This window comes from Saccopteryx bilineata, chromosome 1 (genome assembly GCF_036850765.1).
Source record: "Saccopteryx bilineata isolate mSacBil1 chromosome 1, mSacBil1_pri_phased_curated, whole genome shotgun sequence".
Classification (NCBI taxonomy): Eukaryota; Metazoa; Chordata; class Mammalia; order Chiroptera; family Emballonuridae; genus Saccopteryx; species Saccopteryx bilineata.
In genome coordinates, this window is record NC_089490.1 from 205118324 (window position 1) to 205141261 (window position 22938).

Genomic DNA, 22938 nt, shown 5'->3' on the forward strand with positions numbered 1-22938 from the left:
TGGGGTGTGTCTGCTGAAAGTCTATCAGGGGTCCCCAAACTTTTTACACAGGGGGCCAGTTCACTGTCCCTCAGACCGTTGGAAGGCCGCCACATACAGTGCTCCTCTCACTGACCACCAATGAAAGAGGTGCCCCTTCCAGAAGTGCAGAGGAGGGCCGGATAAATGGCCTCAGGGGGCCGCATGCAGCCTGCGAGCAAGCAGTAGTTTGGGGACGCCTGGTAGCTGAACATTTTCCAAGGACAGGGGAGTGACCAGCTAGCTGTCCGGGGTAACAGTGAGGTGGGGGTTGAGACGTGACCTTGGGTTCAGCCCTGGAGGTCATCTGGGACCTTGTTAAAGAACAGTTGCAGAGAGAATGGGGTGGGGTGGGTGAGGAGAATTGGAGACCGTTGGTTTGGATGACTTGCCTGAGAGATTCTGCTCTCAAGAGGTTCAGAAATGGGGCCTTATGCGAGGAGGAATGCGGGATCAAGGGGGTGATTTCTGAGCACGGGCACTGGTCAAGGGGGGTTGTGTTCTGATGTGGAAGGGCTTGTGGAAGTGGAGAAACTGCTGACGCAAGAAGAATGGAGACACTGCTGGTGAGCTGGGGTCTTGTGCACAGAGGCAGAGTCAGCCTGAGATGGCTGCGCGGTTCACCTGCAGAGTGGGGCCGGGTGCTGGCCGGTGAGGATGTGGTCCTGACCTTCCCAGTGTCCTCTTCTGTTCACCCCCCCAGACACTCCGAGTAACAGAGGCGAGTTCATCACCTCAGAGTGAGGGGCGGCAGAGAGGGAGTATTGGGCATTTGAGAAGAGAGGAGAAGGTAGAGGAGAAGGTAGAGCCTGTGAATGGATGACAAACGGCCAGGACCCCTGGGCCATATCAGGGCCCATTGGGTTCTTGTCACAAATCTACGTGCATTCCCATTTGAGCATGAGCGTGAGCCTGTGTTGTCTCCACAGCGAGCTTAGCTGCCCAGGGTGGCGTGGGGCTGGCAGAGCACTGGACGGAACTGGGGTGGGGTTTGCCCAGAGAGGGAACCAAGTGAGCAGGGAAGGGCAGGGCAAGCACATGGCCATGCCCACTCACCAAGGATGCAGCCCGGGGCGACCACAAGTGAGAGGCGTGGGCACAGTGGGAAGGTAAGGCTGAAGGGTTTGGAGGTCATGGCGGGTCAAAGGAATGCTGGGAGCTGAGGTACTGCATTAAGTGACCGCACGGAATGTCTGTCACATATGTGTTCACTGAGAAGTTTCGCAAGAAACAGGCTGAGACCGGTGTGGTATAGCAGACAGACCAGACCATGCAGATGCCCGGGAGAACCGTGGCCTTAAATTGACCTCCGTTGTCACCTGGGTCTGAGGTCGCTGGAGTGTTCGCGCGTCGGCGAGAGGTGACACGTTCATTAAATATCTCATATCTCAGAAGCTGGACTTTTTCTTTTTTCTCCAATTACTTGGGATCCTTAATCTTTGGTTTTGTCTATTTATTATTGAGGTCTTTTTTGTTTTGGTTTGCACACCTTTATGGAAGAGATTGTTTATTTAAAATTAACATAGCAATATTTATGTTGCATTAATGTGGGAGACAGCATGACTGTTTTAGGGTATTTACAGGGTCAAATAGCGAATGCTTTTATGCTGGGCGTTAAAATAATCTGCAAACTTAACGATCACTTGTTGAAGTTCTCTTTGCCTGTGTTCCTTTCTATTCCCTAGGATATATTATAATTTATAAATGTTTTATGATGGACTGTAGTACGTAGATCCAAAATTCCTCCCACCCACCATCTATAAGGGTTACATCTCTATGAATGAGTCCATAGGCTTCTGTTTCTATAAAACAATGGAATGAAAATTAGAAGCCTTCATTTGCATTGGGCCACGAGGTGGCAGTGTTGCCCTGTTATCGAGGTCTGCTGAAAAAAAACCTACAGGTTTAAAAAAATGAAATGCACTCATTTAGGCCGGTGCCTGAATGTTTCGTAAATGAATATGTGGATATTAACATGAAAATGTCAGCATAGGCAATGGCTTTCCCAACCCACCTTCTGGGCTCCCGCTCTGTGTGGTAAATATCCACAGGGAATATGGAAAAACCTTTGATTCATCTAGAAAGAGGACACTTTTCCCCAGCTGCCAATTCTAAGAATAAAATTGAAATACCGCAGACCTTTTTTTTATAAAAGATACAAAGTTGTTATTAAAAAAAAAACCTAAATGAATCAAGGAGAGCTTTAGCTCATTTCCTGATAGTGAGGTATTTAAGTTGATACTTTGTTAGTTGTGGGGTGTGATCAAAGCGCCCGGATTCTGTTGGAGCAGTGTGCACTTCCTGCCCAGCCTGCCTCTTGGCAGAGATACCATGGCCTTGGCCTCAGTGTGGCACGGCTCGTACGTGGTATGTGCTCAGTGACTGTCCGATGGGGACGCTGGGATGGTAACAGTGGGGGGAAAATTCTGGGCAAGTATATGAAAACACTGTTCAAAAGGAAAAGCGAATGGCAAGGTAGTCTATTAAAGCAAAAAGGACAATTTTTTTTTTTTGACCTTGAGCGCATCTTACCTCTGTCTTTGCCAAAAGTTTTAAACTGAGGAGTTTTTTTTTTTCTTTTCTCCTGTGTGGGTATATTTCAAAATTTATAATGGAAATCATTTTACAGAGAAAATTTTATGACAAACTTTGGAACTGATTCCTGTTAGTCAACATTTATAATTGGCATAGATTTTCACTGCCTTGAGACTCATTATAGGAGGTTTATAGTCTTCATGAGGTGGTGAGGACTATATTGATTAATTTCTGTTGGATCCTCAAAGAACTGTCAGGACTTCTATCAACTCTCTCTGAAAAATGTAAGCTTCAGCTGAATCTAGAAATAGCCGCACATTCCTTTACCTTAAAACTAAAATAAAAGACTTCACCTGGTAGATGAGAACACTTCAGTTTCATATATAAGACATTTTAGTAGCTACTTCTTAATTCTATCCAGGTAAATATATAGAAAACCAAGGACCATTAGAACCAGAGAAACGCCTGTTAGATTTCTCTGACTGAAAGCCCTTCTAAAATTTGTATGATTACAATGGGGAACAAAATTTCTGTTGCATCCACAAAAACACTTGTTCTTACCTAATTCGAGTGTGCTGATCTCAAATCTGACATTAGTTTTTCTCTGTAAGCTACAGGTTTTTTTTTTTGCAGTTCAAGATTTTAGATTTTCATCTTATTGTAAAATTTTCAACATTTAGTTTAACATAATGAAGTAGAATGTCTTCTTGGGCATCATCTTTGTAAAAATATAATAATTTATATAATGCAGTAAATACACTAATACACTAAAAGATATGCTTGCATCAGAATTTGTCTACAATTTTGAAATAGAACATATTAAAACACTTATTTTAATCATAAAATTTGCACAAAACTTATTTAAATTCTATTCAGGCAAAAATTTGCGTTTGTATCTCTTGCGTTTGTGTACTTGTTGAGGACAATCTCATTTGATGGTCCAGCTATAGTCTGATCATCACTAACAGCTTCAAGATTTTCGGGAAACTTATCAAGGTGACTGTTCAGGAAGTGAATCTTAACGCTCATGTTGCATCCAATGTTGTGGAAAACCAACAGCATCCTTTGAACCAGAAGTTCATAGTTTTCTGCTTTTTTGTTGCCAAGGAAGTTCTTTGTAACTGCCACAGAAGACTGCCATGCTGCTTTCTCCTCCTTATTCATCTTCCTGGCAAATTCTTCGTCACGTATGAAGATTCGAATTTGTGATCCATCGAATACATCTGCTTTTATCTTCTCGAAAGACAGGGCAGGAAAAGCAGAAATAATATATTGAAAGCATTCACTTTCTCTATTCAAAGCCTGAACAAACTGCTTCATTAAGCCAAGTTTGATGAAAGTGGGGAAAAAATGATCCTGTCTCAATTAACTACAGGTTTATTCACAATATTTTGCATCCCTACTTCCAGAGCTTCATGTTTCGGCCACTCCTTCTGTGTCCAGTTTTTCTCTTGAGCTCGGCTGTCCCACAAACACAGAAAGCAAGGATACTTCATGAAACCTCTCTGTTGTCCTAGCAGGAAATTTACCATTTTAAGATCCACACAAATGAGCCAGTTATGCTTCTCATACTTCAGAAAGTCGAGGACAATATTTATGTCATTCTTACTAAGTCATTCAATTCGGGTTGGCTAAACTGCTGAGGGGTTAATGACTGCTTGGCATCAGAAGAAGACCCTTCAGATTCTACAACCATTTCCTCATGCATCTTATCAAAATACACTTGATCACTATGTTCACTTTCTTTGTCCTTAGAAGAAATAAAACCATTGAAAACTGGAACCGGGAGTATCTCAGACTGTGGGATAGGTCATATTGCTGAAGGGATATTAGGATATGCGATCATATGCAGTTTTTTTCTTGCCGATGCCCTTTGTATGGATCAGACAGAAATAACAGTCACTGCTGTGGTCCTTAGGTTCATGCCAAAACCATGGGAATACCTAAAGGCATTCCTTTGCATTTTCCTTTTGTCCATTCATGAATCATTTCCTCACAATTATGACACACAATATGAGGAGCCCAATTCTTGTTTTGATCACCAAGGGGAACTTGAAAATAGGCAATATATGCACGTGTCAGAAATGATGAAATATTGCACCTTTGACGTTGAAGTGTGTAACAGCCACATATATAACAGAAGGTGTCAGGACTGTTCTTACATGTACACCTACTCGAAGAAGCCATGATTCAATCTTAAAACAAAATAAGAGGGTGTTTTTATCAGATAATTTTTACATTTAAAACAATTTACATTTTAAATTGTCGGCAATTTAAAACAACTACAATTATGTAAAAGTGATGTTTGTAAAACATTAATTGCCTTGTGGTTATGTTCAATCCAAGAGTCGTTGCCCTTCAACTCTAAAAACCAATGCATGCCATTAACTGTAACAAAAAGAAATTAAAATTGCATAAAAACTAGAGCATGCACCAAAAAACGGATTTCAGATTTGGAATCAGTGATGCAGAAATATTTATACACACTTCCTTTTCCCAGATATGCAGGTGAAATCATATTTTCGTTATATACTCAACAAAAACAACATATCAAATGACACTGAAGATGCAAAAACAGGTATCGGATTCGAGCTGTCTTCTATTAAACCAAACATTAATGAGATTTGCAAAAATGTAACACAATGACACTTTTCTCACTAATTTGTTTTTGCTTTGAAAAAGTTATTTTTTTCCATTAAAACTATAATAGTATGGGTTTGCTCTTATTACTTTTAAATTAATTAATCTTTTTAATTCCTCAACGTAAGTTTCCAACACAGCACATGTTGATAGATGTAGCACCCTTATAACTACAAGGCTTTTGGGGTCCTCCATAACTTTTTAAATAGAAAGGGATCCTCAGACCAAAAGGTGTGAGATTCACTGGTCTAGAGGGTGGAAGTCATTTAAGTTCCAAAAGCCAAAACTCACATCAGAGACAATGACACAGAACTCGCTGAGAACAGAGCATTAGGTCCACGGGGACCTGAGACCAGGGGGACACCTGCTGACGGTGGGGCACAGGAGCCGCCCAGACCACAGGAGTCAGAGGCCACTTCCCACAGACCAAACTGGAGGAGGCTCATTCGATGCCAGCAGGGGACAGGACAGGTGACGGCCAAGGCCCAGAGGTCACCCTCTCACCTTACGTCCATTGTTCTGATCACCTGGAGGAGAAAGGGAGAAAAGAATCTTGAATCTGACTGGGCTTTCCTACAAGAAAATAAAAAGACTGAACTCCTCAAGCAGTGGAACTTATCTTGGTTGGGGCGAGTTACTGGAAACCAAAGGAAGCTACATTTCTGCCAGGGTTGAGGGTGGGGAACATGGACTCATAGTATGAGCATGACAGACCAGATGAGATTGGCAGCCACAGAGGTCCATGGACAAGGAGTGACCGGCCAGGGTGGACACTGCTGGTGGGCTCAGCCACTGATGAGAAGGGCCGGGAGGCACAGTGGTGCAGAGGGCTTCGGGCTGCAGGGGGAGCACCCCCCAAATCACCTGTTCTGTCCCACGGTGGACATACCCTGAGGCACGCCTTTGTGACGGCACGGCCTTCTCTGAAGGGGCAGAGCCCGTGACTGTGTCACACCCACATCCTCCATTCCATCCCAAACCAAGCGCTTCTCCCAGCTCCACGCTGCCACCCTGTTCTCAGATACCATCCTCTCCCCTGAAGATGTGTCCCCATTCTCTACTGTCCATCAGCCCCCAAAGTCACTGCTGTCCAAGTTAAGTCAGGATGTTCTTGTGCTAGCAGCCCCGTGCCAGCTCTCCTCCGTCAGAGGTCACGGCTCCAGTGTCCTTGGACTGAGGACCTCAGTTCCTCTCCCACCCTTGTCCTACAGCCAGCAGGCTGGCTTCCCTGTGACTCTCTCAGCGCCCTCGTGGGGATGGTCCCTCAAACGCCCACATAGCGAACTCCTGCAGCGGGGCTGGCTCTTTGCTCAGATGCCATCTCTTTTAAAAGCCCGACACCGACAATCCTGTGTAAAAATTTCCCCTTGCCCCCTTCCCTGCACCCTGCACGCCTGGCTCCCATTAGCACCTGTGATCTTGTAACTACGTAATTTACTGACTTCATTACATCTGTGGTCCTCTTCTACACAAATTAGCTGTTTTTTTTTGTTTTTTTTTTAAGGGAGACAGATGAAGGGAGAGAGATGAGAAGCATTAACTTGTAGTTGTGGCTCCTTAGTTGTTCACTGACTGCTTCTCATATGTGCCTCGACTGGGGGGTTCCAGCAGAGCGAGTGACCCCTTGCTCAAGCCAGTGTCCATGGGGTCATGTCTATGAGCCCACACTCAAGCTGGAAACCTCAGGGTTTCGAATTTGGGTCCTCAGCGTCCCAGGTCAACACTCTATCCACTGCACCACTGCCTGGTCAGGCTCAAATGAACATCTTAAATGCAAGTGTGCTTGTCTCCTCTTTTTCATGGGTGTGTCTCCACATGTATGTGTCTAATGCTTGTTGACTGAATGAATCCATTTAGCAATAAATAACTGGGAAAGGGAAAAGGCAAAGGATCATAGTTTTAACGTTGCATATTTTTTACATTTAAGTAGAAAAAAGTAAAAATTTTTACAAATTAAGTGAAATTTTTTTTTAATTAAGTGAGAGGCAGGAAGGGAAGGACAGACTTCCACAGGCGCCCTGATTGGGATCCACCCGGCAAGCCCCCTATGGGGCCAAAGCTTTGCCCATTTGGCTGTTGCTCAGTTGCTTGGCAACCAAGCTATTTTGGCACCTGAAGTGAGGCCATGGAACCATCTTCAGTGCCCAGGGCCAACTTGCTCAAATGAACCATGACTGCAGGAGGAGAAGAGAGAGAGAAGCAGGAAGAAGAGGGGTGGAGAAGCAGATGGTCGCTTCTCCTGTGTGCCCTAACCGGGAACATGCCAGGCCAACTCTCTACTGCTGAGCCAACTGACTAGGGCCCAAATGAGTGAACTCACCAAAGATATCTATTCCCCCAATCATGCGAAGACTTACAACTCTGTCTTTCTTTGAAATAACAAGAAACAAGTTCAGACTTGTTTCACTTTAAACAATAGTGAATTGCTAATAAAGAATTAAAATTAGCAAAATAACTTTTAAATGTAAGAGCAAAAAAAAAAAAAAAAAAAAAAAGAAAAGAAAAAAAAAGGATCCTAACCTTTGCAGAGTGCTCTGTATTTACCAGAGTATTCTTATCAAAATCACCTAACAACCACACCTCACGGGAGGTGCCGCTGGCTGGCTTCCTTGCGCAAACGGAGAGAGGGGCTGGAAAGGGTGAGTAGGTCTCTCAAGGCACACAAGAAGCAAAGTCAAAGAAGAGTGAAGGTTGAGCCCAGAGCTATACTCTAATCTTGTACCCAGTATCACCCTCCTTCCTTCCAGGCAAGAATGTGGACTCTGAGCTGGTCAGAGGAAACCCAAATCCCAGCCCTTTCCTTAGGTTAATGACTTCCTCCCTCTGGACCCCAGTCCGCACATCTGTTCAAAGTGAACGACAGGTAACAGCAACCCTCATGCAGCTGCTGTGAGGATGGAATGGGCTCCTTCGGGAGCAGAAAAGCACCCAATCACATGAGCTGTGATCACCATCACCACTGCCATCACCCTCTTGAGGTAACAACAGCAAACAGCTGTCCTGTAAGACCCCCTTTGTGTCTGTTCATTTCATTCAATTTCCCTCCTTAGGCCTTCTCGGTCATTCCTGTCAGCTCCCTGAAGAATGATGCGTGTGCGAATCTTCCCATTCTCTTATCAAACTGACTGGGTTTCAGGGATTTCTTTCAGGACTCTTCTCATTGCTAAGACATACTGCCAATGACATAAATTATACTGGGGAATAGTTTTTTTTCATTTTCTGTTGCATGAGGTTTTAGAACTGTTTCTATATGTAATTATATTAGTGCCTCTACCCCTAAGAAGGGGTCCTTCTGCATGGTAACAGTGTGTGCCGGGAGTCATTATCTTGTCACCGTGCATGGTCCTTAGGAAATAGTGGGTCCACTGAGTTATGCAGATGTTCCAAATGCTGACACATTTTGTTCTATGATATTTGAGACCATCAATCTCACCGGGAAGAGTGTTTAAGGAGCAGTCAGCTGTTAAGCTCCTGGTGGAAGCAGGTACAAGTTCCACAGAATCCTCGTTCTCACCTGGAATCTCAGGTTTCCTCACGGGCAGGGAGCACTGTCACACGTGTGTCACACTGACGGGCCCCCTCTGTTCATTTTCTAAAGTGTCTGGCGGCAGCGCCTCTGTAACCAGAGTGCTGTCAGCCCTTCTTTCAGGGAAAAGATGCTATTCCACGAACAAACGAGCTAGGTTTTAAAATTTTTATTTATTTAAATAAATTGAATAAGAATTTAAAAAAATATGCCAAGTGGTTCATTCAACTTGCAACATCCATGACTGTGCGAGTGCCCGACCTTGGGTAGCTGCCCGTCAGGGGACACAGACGTGTTGCCAGCGTACCTCACATGTTGCCACAGAAAGTGGTAGCAGGACAGGCACCGATAACAACCTTCCTGGTGGAGCTGACTTCTTTCAGTGGGTGTGTGAGGGTGAGGAACATAGTGACCATCATCAGTTTAGGTGGATGTCCCTGCCGTGACATAGAGGGTCAGCAGCGTGACCCCCGGATGCTATGGCCACATCTGTGAAAATGTCAACACGCTGACAGAGGAACAGAGAGAGGTTTTGGCCTTGCAGTTGTGTGGACCACCAGGGATCCATGGAGGGTGGCTTTAGAACCAGCACCCCACGGCGCTCGCTCTGGCTCTGATGGGGAGTCTTACCTACTGGTGACCTCCCCAGATAATGTGCGGAAGTCCCCTGTGGCTCAGCTCTCTCACCCCTTCCATCTCCCCATCTCTGCACCAGACCGGACACTGTTGTTGGTCATGAACAGGTAGACTTACTGATTTTAAATGAGAGGTGATTTTTTGTGTTGTTTTAAGAGGAGCACGGGCCCTTGGAAATACAAATTCAGATGTGGCTCCCTGGTCCCACCCTCCTGCCCCAGCCATCTAGGCAGCCTTTGCCATTTCTGTGAAGGTTGTGCTGATTGCCCCCTGTGATTCTCCCACTGTCTTTCCCCTGGATTCCTGGGTCTGCCGGCTTGCAGCGGCCTCGTGAGGGCACCCCCACGAAGGAGCAGCCGTGGATGTGGCTGCTCCCCGTGCACGCTCTTGCTTACCGTCCTCAGCTCTGCTCACACCTTTTTACTTTTATCTTTGTGTCCAGCTCTGCAGTTGTGCCAGCACATTGTGCAAGGTACTTAGATGAGGATTTCTGCTGAACTGACAGTGGGCCAAAAGCAGGTTGTAGGGAGAGGGGCCAAGCTCCTCAGGCTGAATCTCTGTTTCCAACCTACAGCCACATGGGTGGTCCCTGCAGACTGTGTGTGGGCAGGGGAGCCAAACGTCACAATAACTGATGACAAAAGGGGAAAGGCCATTCCCGAAGGTCACAGTCGACTTTCTCCCTGGACAGATGGGGGAACGGAGGTCTTTTTTCCCCGAAAGGAAAAATGACCCACCCCGTGTTATCCTGTTCAGAAAAGACATGATTAGGCTACGTCCATCCATCTTTGCGAGTCCAATTGTACCAAGGACTTCCCTGCAATTAACTGGGGGTAGAAACAACTGTTTTATCAAGAGGGCCATAGGCGAGAGTGAGAATTTGTTAATATTGCATTTTCATAGCTTTTGGGTTTGTTGCTTTTCGGTTTATTCACTTGAAAGTGAAATAAACTTTACTTTTTGATAGTATATGCTTTGTGGGCCTTGCCAAGGGTTTTTTGCTTTGAAGGACATGAATTAATTGAATTCTGAGAAGACCCAGGAAAACCCTAGGAGTGTATAGCACTTTGGGTAAGCATTTCTGTTTAAAACGGGTCCAAACTGAAGAAATTCAGATTCAGAATATTATTTACCAAACAGGGGAAAGAGAGCCAGGCTCCTCTGGTCCAATTGTATAAATCATGCATAATATTTAAGAGCAGTAGCTGGTTTCCATTTTCAGTTATTGATTTGAACGAGAGCGCTTTGGCACCAGAACTGTGGACAGAAGGCATGTCCTGCGTCCAGCTCAGTTCCTCCGCATGGAGAAGCAACTGGCTGGAGTGTGTTTTACGGGGGGTTCGTCATCGATCCTGAGTGCTTGGGAAATGTTTCTCGTTCCATTCCATTCCGTTTTCTGTAGGATAGAGTGGTGAAGACATCCATTCTTACAGTGTCTTGGAGACTTCACGCTGTATTTAATTTGTGACACTTGCTTTGACTTTCCTGAAAGGGATGGGTAGGCAAATCAGGCATCTGACCCGGATCCAGCAAGAGAACATCTTTTCCTAAACATGTATTAACATGATTTCCGCCTGGCTTCCCCTGAGGCAGCGATTTTCAACCACTGGCTGCAAGGCATTTAAAACATGTGACACCAGATTATTGAGTTGGGGACGCTGACCTTTTCCCCCTTAGATTGTCAAATAAAAAAAAATGACAACAGCCAACACAACAACAATAGCTATTGGGTGTGAATGAATCAAAATTATACTTATTATTATTTTTTTTGGTCAGATCGGCAAAAATTAAATTTTTTGGTGTTGCCATAGAAGTTTAGTCTCTGGTTTATGAGTGCCCTGAGATGAAGAAGGCTGAAGATCCCTGCTCTACAGGATGGTCCAGAGGCGCTGGTGAGATACAGCCAGTTCCAGTTTCAGGGATCCATTCATCTTGGTACCTTCTGGAAACAGACAGATGTGATAAAAGTTCAGAGAGGAAGATTGTGACAGGATTCAGGAAAGGGGGTGTCAGGGGGTGTTAAAGAAAATTCATCCCCTAAGAAGAGAGTGACTGCCTCCTCTGTGACACTGGTGGAGAGCACTGGTCATCCAGAGGACTCTTTCACACACCCAGTGGAGGACAGTGAGGGGCCAGGACCGGTAGCAGCTTGGTTGGGGGAAGTTAAGTCCCCTGGGCCACAGGGCCAGGCTTACTCAAAGCGGAGCCTAGACTTTCTTGGGAAAGGGAATCTGTGACACAGTGTATTTAGTTCTCACGGTCAAGGCTAAAATGCATGGCCCGTCGTCCTTCAGATATCTCCTCTGCTCTTGGATCAAGTGAGTGAAGAGAAGGTCAGCGTGTCAAACCAATACAAAGAAGGTCTTTTTCCACCCTCAACATTTTTTTATTATCCTTTTTAAAATCTTTCCTTTACAGTTGACATACAGTATTATATTAATTTCAGTTGTACTGCCCAGGGAAGAGACATTATGTAAGTTACCACATGGTCATCCCGGTAAGTCCGGTGCCCCTCTGACACCGCTCCTAGTTATTAGAATATTGTGGACTGTAATACTCCCTGTGCTGGACTTGACATCCCATGACTGTTCTGTGACCATCAGTCTGTGCTTCTTAATCCCTCCCCCTTTGTCACCCAGCCCCCCAGCCCCCAACCGTCAGCATGTTCTCTGTACCTATGAGTCCGTTTCTATCCTGCTTATTCATTTCTATGTTTCTAGTCTAATTCTTGATATGCATTTATTGCCATTTTATTGTTTATGTTTTTGACTTTTTCTTAAAGAAGATCCTTGAACATTTCCCGTAATACTGGTCTGGTGGTAATGCCCTCTAGCTTTTCTTTGTCTGGGAAGATCTTCATCTATACTTTGATTCTAAATGCCAACCTGGCTGGGTAGAGTAGTCTTGGGTGTAGGTTCTTACTTTTCATCACTTCGAATATTTCTTGCCAATCCCTTCTGGCCTGCCAAGTTTCTAGTGAGAAATCAGCTGACAGTCTTACGGGAGCTTCCTTGTAGGTTACTAACTGCTTTTCTCTTGCTGCTTTTAAAATTTTCTCTTTGGGCTTACCATTTTTCATTGTAATTAGGATGTGTCTTGGTGTGGGCCACTTGGGGTTCATCTTGTTTGGGACTCTCTGTGTTTCCTGGACTTGTAGGTCTATTTCCTTCACCAAGTCAGGGAAATTTTCTGTGATTTTCTTTTTCAAATAGGTTTTCAATTTCTTGCTCTCTCTCTTCTCCTTCTAGCATCCCATGATGCAGATGTTGGTGTGCCTTGAGTTCTCCTAGTGGCTTCTTACACTATCTTAGATTTTTTATTCTTTTTTCTTTCTGCCGTTGTGAGTGGGTGTTTTTTGCTTCCTTATATTACAAATCGCTGATTTGATTCTCAGCTTTATCTACTGTTGGTTCCTTGTAAATTATTCTTCATTTCAGTTAGTGTATCCTTTATTTCTTTTTTTTTTTTTTTTTTTGTATTTTTCTGAAGCTGGAAACGGGGAGAGATAGTCAGACAGACTCCCGCATGCGCCCGACCGGGATCCACCCGGCACGCCCACTAGGGGCGAAGCTCTGCCCACCAGGGGGCGATGCTCTGCCCCCCTGGGGCATCGCTCTGCCGTGACCAGAGCCACTCTAGTGCCTGGGGCAGAGGCCAAGGAGCCATCCCCAGCGCCTGGGCCATCTTTGCTCCAATGGAGCCTTGGCTGCGGGAGGGGAAGAGAGAGACAGAGAGGAAGGAGGAGGGGTGGAGAAGCAAATGGGCGCTTCTCTTATGTGCCCTGGCCGGAAATCGAACCCGGGTCCCCCGCACACCAGGCCGACGCTCTACTGCTGAGCCAACCGGTCAGGGCCGTATCCTTCATTTCTGACTGGTTCTTTTTAATGGTTTCTATGTCTTTTTTTATTCTTCTTATTTCATTGTTGAAGTTCTAAGTTCCTTGAGGATCCTTATAACCAGTGTTTTGAGCTCTGTATCGGATAGGTTGCTTTGCTTAGTTCTTTTTCTGGAGAGCTCTCCTGTTCTTTCATTTGGGACCTGTTTCTCTCTCCACATTTTGGCCGCTTCCTGTGTTTGTTTTGATATATAAATATTAGGTAGAGCTGCTACGTCTCCCAGACTTGATAGAGTGGTTCTGTGTAGTCAGTGTCCTGTAGAGCCCAGTGGCTCAGCCTCCCCTGTCACCCGACCTGGGCATTCCAGGTGTGCTTGGGTGGTCTGTGTGCACTGTCCTGTTGTGTGAGCCTTGATTGCTGTTGGTGTCCCTGGGAGGGACTGATCTCTGGGATGGTTGGCTGTGAGGACCGGCTGTGATTGTGACAGAAGAGCTGCTGTGCAGAAGTCGACCCTATAGAGCAGGACTTGCTTCAGTGGGACGTTGGTGCTCATTGAGTCAGCCCCTTGAGTGTGTCATGTGTGGTGATGGTAGGGTTGTAATCCAGTGTGGCCTGAAGCTATCCACTAGGCGCCCTGGCTCTGGGACCTCTGGGAGGTACGAGGTCAGCCACTGTCTGTATCCTGCCTGAGGCCACCTAGCACAGGCTACGGGGTGATGTGCAGATGGCTGCTACTTGTACTGGGCCTGGAGGTGCCCAGGAGAGGCCACCTGTCTCTGTGTGGCTTCTTCTTTATGCCCCTAGTTGTAGGCCCTGCATTCAGCCAGATCTCAGGTGGTTCTGAATGATGGTTGTGCTGCAGTTTAGCTGAAATTTTGATGTGAATGTGGGAGGATTTGAGTACTGCACTCACCCACACCACCACCTTGACTGGAAGTCCCAAATAATTTCTTAAGGATTATCCCCCACAAGTATCTCTTGCCCTTCCCATGACTGCCAGATATTTGGGGACGGGTGTGTGTATGTGTGGGGTGTGTGTGCACATGGGGTGTGCATGTGGGGTGTGTGTGTGGTGTGTGTGTGCACATGGGGTGTATGTGTACACGTGGGGGTTGCGAGCATGAGGTGTGTGTGCATGTGGGGCTGTGCTTGTGGGGCGTGCTTGTGGGATGTGCGTGTGTGGGGGTGTGCATGCACATGAGGTATGTGTGTGGGGGGTGTGTGTGTGTGTGCACGTGGGTGTGTGTGCATGTGGGGTGTGTGTGCACGTGGGGGGTGCTTGCGTGGAGTGTGTGTGCACGTGGGGTGTGTGTGCAAGTGGGTGTGTGCACATGAGGTGTGCATGCATGTGGGGTGTGCGTGCGTGGGGTGGATCAGAAGTGGGCAGCAGCAGTGTTGTAGGCGGGAAGCAGCAGATCAGCTTGGACAATGGAGCTCAGGTACAGAGTGTGAGATGAAACGAGAGAAACCCCCTCAGACAGAAATGTCTGAGCAGTCTGTGTCTCCTCCCCAGTGAGCCTCCAGCTGAGACAAATCTTCGGGAAACTGCAGGGCTAGGATCTCCGGAAGGTATGAGATTATGTCATTATAAGCCAGTGACACTGATGGGGCTGGTTTATTAAACAGTCACTCGTTGTACGGAACACAAAGTGGAGTATTGACCTAGCAAACTGGGGTGAGGCGTACTCCAGATGGGAGACGTCTGTGGGAGACAAGCTGTCAGGACTCAGGGGAGCACCGGACAGGGTGGGTGTGACCAGAGAGGCTCTGATGTCCAGAAAAGGAAGCAGCTCTAATAGAGAGGAGAAAATTAGTGGAAAATATTGATAAATGTCTAAGTTCCCCACCCCCTTTTCCTGTATGGATGGTTTTACTAGATTTTTAATAAAAGAGAGACCAGCTAGCACTTCATTCGAGAGGAATGAAGAGCACTTATGGGGAGCAGAGGAGAGTCTTGGGAATAAGAATTTCTATGATCTTTCAAGTCTATGAAGTGACAGCCTTGGGGTTGTCCTGGGGTCCCACGAGTGACCCAAGGAGCTGCTTTATGTCTATTAGAACTAGAAAGAAATGATTAGCAGAATCCTTGAAAGGTTATATTAGTAACAGTAAACTTACTTGTGTCCTCCTTGGATGTTTTCCACATGCTGACCCGTTCAGAATCAGACTAGTGGCCTCTCCGTCCTCTGACCACCTCCTCCTCCTCTGTCCCAGGTGAGCACAGAGTCCATTGACTACTTGTAACTTATAATCACCAGGCCCAGACTCTCCATTTTCTTATCACAGTTTATTGTTGTACACAGGGAGATACCATGCTATATCAGAATTAGGTCCAGGTTATTATTATTCTTATTCTTATTATTCTTTTAATTTAAAAAAAAACCCAAAGAAAGAAAATATTTCCAGTAATTTTCATTCAATGTGAATGACAAGACTACCACAGCTATAAACATGGAAATAACCGTTTCACGTTGTCCTGAGGAAGTTTCATATTTTAAGCCATGAGAAAGGAATTCCATACAAAGCTAGTTTAAAATCCCATTCCTCTCGTTCATTTTCATGGGTCCTTTTACTTTCAGAACACCTTCCCAGCCAGCGGGAGGGTGTGGAGGTATGCTCGGCCTCCAGAACTAGATGTCGCCGCCTCCCATAGACAGCGCTGCCAGAAGTCCTCTTGGGTCTTCCGCTCTAGGGACCAGAACCCCCCGGACTGCGAATGAATCGATTTTGGTGTGATCTCTTCCTTTCCCTCCTTCCATCACACAAGCAACGTTTAATTTAATGTTGACCTTACAGGGTGAGCTGTCCGGCTGACCCCATTAACGGAGACAAAATCATGCTGTCAGCCGCTTTGTTCAGAAGTTTCAATGCCCATCTCGTCATGACAACATAAATGTATCTGTTTTCTATCCCCCCCTTTTTATCAGTAGACATGTTGTCACAGGGAGAACAGGGGGCTGTATGTAACACCCGGGGTCTAGTCCCCTATGGTGGACCCCCCTCGGCCAGTTTTGTAAGTGCCCCGAGCTCATGGTCTGGGCACAGTGGGCATCGCTGCTTCGGGAATGGCGGCAGAGAGCCCGAAGCCTGAGCTCACCATGCTCACCCAGATGACGCTGAGTTTGTTCCTACAGTTGGGTGGGGAGTGGGGATCGCGGGGTGGGGGACACGGGGCGGGGGGGTTCTTAAAACGGATTCCTTCGCCAACTCTTTGTGCTGATAGCTTGTTTGTTTAGGAACTCGTGTCATTTGGGCACATGAAACTTCAGGAAACACTGAATTAATAATAATAATAATGTAATTTAAAAATGTACAGTAAGGGAAGGACCTCAGTCTGTTCTATTGTTAGTGAATCGTGGATACAGCTTCACATGTGCCGACTGTAAAAGTTTTTGGGCTATCCATTTTCCTCGCGGGTCTGTTTTCTCTAATTATACCTTTGAGCACATTTTATAAAGGCTATGTGACTGTGGCAGGAAATATATTTATTTATGACCTAAGTGTTTTCTGGGTGGCGTACATTTAAAGATTGAGTAAATATTAACACAAGAAAAGGTGTACGACAGTCTTTCTGTTTGAATATTTTGTTTTTCATACAGTTATTAAAATTGACCAGTAAATATGTTTGAAAGACTGTGCCTGGTTCATTGCTGTACTTCATTTAATCTAATAAATTTATTAATTTCCATAAATGTAACCGTGTCCCGCTGTGTTCCAGGACAGTGACACGAGGGGATCTGACCTGCTTCCCTTCTTTTCTGTCTCATACGGAAAGTATCGCTCGCTGCCACTGTCGGATCAGCAATCCTACATTAATTTTTTTTTGTTATTACAAATCTCTACATTGTACAACTTCATTTGGAACTATCTGATAAAATGTAGTTCTTCTATAATATAGGTGAATATAACGTAACATCCTCTAGAGAAAACTGTCCTTGGTTTTCATGTCACAGGTTTTGTTCTGAGGAACATTTAAAAAAAATGTTATTTACCCTTAGAGGTCAGTCTGTCTCTGGCACGGGCTCACACTGCAGCGTCTGCGCCGGTGTCTCTGCAGGGCAGGGGGTACGGCCGAGGACTTGCGGCCTGGAGTGAGGGGACACGGCTGTCAGCGGCCCGTCCTCAGACCCGAAAGTGTCTCCCTATGACAGGAGTCCCTGGGCACACATGACATGAGTATTTGCCATGTGGGCTACTCAGTGTGTTTCTCTCCCCCACCCAGTGGCTTCACAGCAGGATGACCACTGAGCCGGGATGCGGAGTGAGTGATTTCCACACAAATGCACTGGACGTTGTGTCTGAAAAAACGGTCATGTTTCCCGGGCCACCGTGGTCATCTTTCGTTGATGCAGGGAAAGCCGCTACATACAGCAATTTCCCCCTCTGATCTCACGCAAATTCTGATTCACGCTATTTGAAAAACACGGGTGGATTTCTATTTGGGAAGTGCCTGCCGTGGGTGTTAGGCTTTGGGCACTTTGTGCGACATTAATTTTCTTATTGTTTCGTAGTGCGCTTTCTTTCTGGAATCAAAGAACAAGGTATAGGCAAACATACACACCGGCAGAGACCCCGCCTTGGTCCACATGGGGGAGTGTGGCTGTCACTGGGGCACCAGGCATCCTGTGTGTGTCTGGCGTCCCTGTTGGTGGCTCCTGACCTCTGCGCGAGGGCGCCGCCATCTGCCGTCCGCAGTGAGCCCAGGCCCGGGTGCCGCCGTCAGCAGTGAGCCCAGGCTGGGGCACAGGTTAGGAGAAAGGCCCCAGACCCCCAGCTGCGACAGTGCCTTTCCTTTCCTCTGACCATCCACCGGCCTGCACAGGGAGGGAGCTCCATCCTGCTTTCTCCTTTGGAGAGGGATCGCTGTACCTGGCCTTCAGGTAGCTTCTGGACCCTCCAGGCAGGAGCGTGGGAGCAGAGGCCCCTGGTGCTACCTCACCTTCTGCAGCTCCTGCCGCAGCCAGGCGGGCAGCGGCTGGCCCAGCCTGTGCAGCAGCCTGGACAACTCCACGTTGTGGTCCCGGTAGTAGCCGGACAGGAAGGCTCTGCTCTGCGGGGCGGGGAGGGGGGAAGCGTGCTCTGCTTTAGGCTTTGTGACAGCACAGCTCATACACGTCACACACGTCACACATCCTGATGGTACCCAGACTGGCCTTACCTCTGTCGTCCCTGAGCTGAGCTCGTGGACTATTTATTTAGCCCAAGATAAATGCAGGGACTCTGTTCTTCAGAACTCCCACCCGATGTCTACACCCTGTTTCCCTAGGGAGAGAGCTCTCTGTAGGAAACCAGTGGTTTATTTCATGTGCAGAATTAAATGTTAAAATTATTCGACTGAGGGCTAGAGATAGAATGTAACAACTGACAGTGTGTAATGTACACTCTGTGAATGCCGTCCTGGCCCTGGAGCAGGAGCGAGCGTGGTGCTTTGCCGTCACTCATTTACATTTACATTTTGAATACTGTGGGTTCCTCTTAGGCACTGACAGGACACTGATGGACACTGACAGGACACTAAAACTGGAGGGTCAGCCCTGCAGGTGCAGCCAGTGCTCAGGTGACTGCAGGCTGGCACGTTTGTGCTATGTGAGCTGAGGAAGGAAAAGAATGCCCTGGAAGCTATCCTGACATCAGTGAAGGCGGACGTTCTCCTAACCGATGCGGTCAGGTGTGGGGCGGTCGGTCGCCATCGGCAGGCTGACAAATGCAGCTTGCCTGTCCGTGGTCGGGGACTCTGCAAGGGGGCGTGTCTGTGTCTGCACCTCCCCCCTTCAGACTAGGCTGAGATTTCTTAGCCGGGTTCAAGCTTCTGAAAGGTTTTATTCAACTCCCTGTGCTCTTCCCTTTAAATGGCATCAGGGGCACCCCCATCTTAAATGCCAGAGAGAAAGGTTGCATCCTGCGTTGATGATTTCACACAACACGCTGGCCCTGGACTGAGCGCTGGTGCTCCGTCTGAGCCTCGCTGGGACTCGGGGAAGAGAACCAGACCTCTGTGTGGCTATGTGGGCGCCTGTCTCCTCTGCCTGGTTCTGGTCCGGCTCAGCCCACGGGCCCGGCTGGCGCACTTCAGCCCAGACTCAGGTGGAGATGAGTTATATCTCCCACTTGGGTGCCTGGTTGTTCTGTGCCCTGCCCCTGCTGGACCAGAAGGCCAGGGAGCAGCCGGAGTCCCCGGGGACAGTCTTGAGTGTCCAGAGGTCCCCGCGCACCCTCTCTGAGTGGCTCATTTCGCCTTGTCTCTCTTTGTGATGGAAGCCCTGCCTGGAACAATGCTTGGCCTGCTGGCTGCCCATGTCCCCATGTGGGACAGAACTGAACAACTGGGCTGCGGTTCTCCCTCTGGTGTTTGGACTGAACCTTCTGAGAGTAAGGATTGGCACAACCACCTAACTGGCTGGCCCTGCGGGCACCATTTCTAAACCTGGCAAGGGTGTTAGCGGCCCGTTGACAGTTCACAGCCTTAGCACACCAGTAGTTATTATGCCAGCCATGCTCACTACTCCGGAGAGACTTAGTGGGGGGGAAAAATGGAGAGCCTTTGGTCCTTTTTTTCATTTTCCACTTGATCCATTTCCTGCCCGGGATTCAGCTAACGCTTTGAGTGCTACTGTTTCTGTGGCTGTATCATTCTTTTTTGGAATGAGATGCTGCCTTCTCTGTTCTGAGTCAACGTGGGAAACCCTAGAGTTTTCCTTCGTTCTTGCCTGACAGGTGACAACAGATCACTGGAAAAATCAAAACAGGTCACCCAGAAGCACTGAACGCCAAATGCCACCTTTAGTTTTTTAGAAAGGCTGGACTTTGATTTTTAACGCCCTTTCCTAAGCCACTGGATCCACTCCTGTCCAGGGTTTCGCTCAGTGAGTCTGTGTGTGAAGCTGTCACTCACCTGCGGGTCCATTGGGGGGTGTCTCCGCCCTCTGCCCCCCCCCACACATTTTGTTTTCCCCTCTTCCAGTCGCTGACACCAGAAACCTTTGTGGGAATCAAATCTAAAAAAAAAAATATTTTTTAAGCAATGTGTAAGATAGAATGACCCCCAAAACGAGTATTTTTATTTGGGTATTGATCTGTAACCAGGGAAATTGGCCTGTGTTGGACCACATCCCTGTGCCTGAAGTCTTTGGCATGCTTCTGAATTCTTGGCCCATCTGTCATATTGGTGTGACTGCCAGGTTCCTAACAGAAAAATTGTCAGCAGAAGGCCTCCTATTAATAGAAATTAATAAGCCTCGCCCTTGCCTCTGGAAGGAAAATGTTCTGTAAGTATTAGGACCACTCTTCCCCCTTCCCGGGGTTTAACAGTGACCAGGGAGGCTCCACCTGCACAAGTCTGGTCCCACAGAGTGCTGGTGCCATGCAATCACAGGACCCAGGAGAGAAAGTGTTTAGGGGCAGCGTGGAGAAATGACCTTTAGGATTCTCCAGCAACAGATATTTAATCCTGTTCCAAAGCTACTTTCTTGTTGTTTTTTTGTTTGTTTGTTTGTTTTTGCTGCGGGCTCTGTGTCAAAGGAACAGCCCCTGTAAACTTGAACCTCCGTGCTATCATTTTGTACTCAGAGTAATGGTGGCACATTAAATTTATATTTTAGGTCCTGGTTGTTTGGCTCAGCGGTAGATTGTCAGCCTAGCACATGGAAGTCCCAGATTTGATTCCCAGTCAGGGCACAAAGGAGAAGCAACCATCTGCTTCTCCACTTCTCACTTCTCCCCCTCTTACCTCTCTCTCTCTCTCTCTCTCTTTCTCTCTCTTTCTCTCTCTCTCTCTCTCTCTCTCTCTCTCTCTCTCTCTCTCTCTCACACACACACACACACACACACACACACACACACACTTCTCCTCCCACAGCCATGGCTCAACTGGTTCAAGCAAGTTGGCTCCAGGGGCTGAGGATGGCTCCATGGCCTCCACCTCAGGCACTGAAATAGCTTGATTGCCAAGCAATGGAGCAACACCCCAGATGGGCAGAGCATCACCCCTGGTGGGCATGCCTGGTGGATCCTAGTCGGGCGCATGCAGGAGTCTGTCTCTCTGCCTCCCCTCCTCCCACTGAATTAAATAAATAAATAATAAATAAAATTTATATTATAGTTCACTACCATGTTTCATTATAACCCCTTAATGATCTGGAGTGAGGTTTCTTCCCATTTTATGGCACTTAGCCTCATGTGGGCGGGGCTCTGGGAATGTGCACCCAATGACAGTGAAGCAAGAAAGAAAGAGGGAAAAGGGAAAGTCTGTCACGCTTTGCTTTTGACAGCAGCTCTTTGAAGGTATCACTTGCACATCATGACACTCACCCCATTGTCAGTGTGCCATTCAGCACAAATCTCTGTAGTTGTACAACTCCCGCCCACAGTCCAGGGGCGGCACATTCCCCCCACCCCGCCCCAACCCCTTAGAGACCGGGGCAGTCCATCCTGGAGGTCCCCCCACCCTCCACCAGGCTGGCACTGGTCTGCTTGCTTCTCTAAAGCTGTCTCTTCTGGAGAGTTCCTTGTTCCCCTCGCTGTGAGGCTCGGCCAGCTCTTGTTAATCCGTTTCCCAGCGGGTGGATGTGTGGCTTGGTTCCAGTGTGGGGCTGTTAGGAAAGTGCCGTGGTGAACCGGTCTTTGAGGGCTTCCTGTTTCTCCTGGGGGTGCACCGGAGGGTCTGTGCACGTCTGCTTCATTTTAATAAACACCAAAAAACTGCTTTTCCAGAGTAGCCACGGAGCACACCTCACCATCAGCTGCGTAGGAGGGTTCCTGTCTCTCCACGTTCTCGCCCACCTGGGCTACTGTCTTTTTGGGATGACAGACATTTGGGGGTATTTCTGTTTGCGTCCCCGCATGGTTACACGTTTGTGGTGCGGATGAGGGTCAGTGTGTCTTGTGGGACAGGCTCTGTTTGCAATCAAGTTGGAGGCACCTTCCAAAGCCCCTTGTCCAGTTTCAGTTTTTTTAAAGGGAAATACTTCCTGTTGGTGTGTTATTTATTAGGGAACATGCAACATTGTTTTTCTCAGGTGCTCCCATCTTGGCCCAATCTGATGAGTGTAAGGGGGTGGCCACATCGCTGCAGAGGACGAGCTGGGTTCCAGTCCTGCATCCTGAGCCCCAGTTTCTTTGCTGAAAAACGGAGCTGGTGGTACCTGCCACGCAGTGTTGTTGTGAAACAGCGTGTACAGTGTATCTGCAACATGTGAGTCTATTCCGACCTGCAACATATGAATCTATTCCAACCTGCAACATGAGTCTATTCTAACCTGCAACATCTGAGTCTATTCCAACCTGCAACATCTGGGTCTATTCCAGCCTGCAACATCTGAATCTATTCCAACCTGCAACATCTGAATCTATTCTATGCTGAAACATTACAACCACTTTAGGAAACAAATCCATCCTAAGAAATGGGAACAGACAGCTTTCTCCTTCTTCCCCACTTTGCATCTGAGCTCTCTTTTCTGGGTCACCAACGGCTTTTCTGTGACTGCTGCTTCTGCTACTTAGGGAGGTTTTAGGGCAGCACAGTTTTACCTGAACTCCTCTGGCCCGGCGGCAGAGGCCTGGGCGATACCCACCCGGCCGCTGGGGGGAAGTGATGTAAGATGCAGTAGACATTCTGAGTCTGGAAGCAGCACAGGTTCTTTGTCACTCTGCGAAGCCCCATCCACACGACAAAACAAACTCAGTGTCTTCGTTCAGCCCCGGGTCTTCTGTTCCTTATCACCCCTTTATCACCAACAGTTTTCCCGGAAA

General features: G+C 47.3%; 1 protein-coding gene across 3 annotated transcripts in view; it reads right to left on the bottom strand.

Moving 5' to 3' along the window:
- Positions 1-16348: 16348 nt before the first annotated feature.
- The window catches only part of LOC136307252 (bifunctional heparan sulfate N-deacetylase/N-sulfotransferase 3), a 95893-nt gene continuing 89303 nt past the window's right edge, over positions 16349-22938 (bottom strand). For all 3 annotated transcript variants that reach the window (XM_066233958.1, XM_066233955.1, XM_066233956.1), the window contains 2 exons: positions 20084-20186; positions 16349-18241 (listed from right to left, as the gene is read on the bottom strand). In XM_066233958.1, coding sequence (XP_066090055.1) covers positions 18122-18241; positions 20084-20186 — 223 coding nt within the window. In that variant the 3' untranslated portion in view covers positions 16349-18121. The remainder of the gene's footprint in view (positions 18242-20083; positions 20187-22938) is intronic.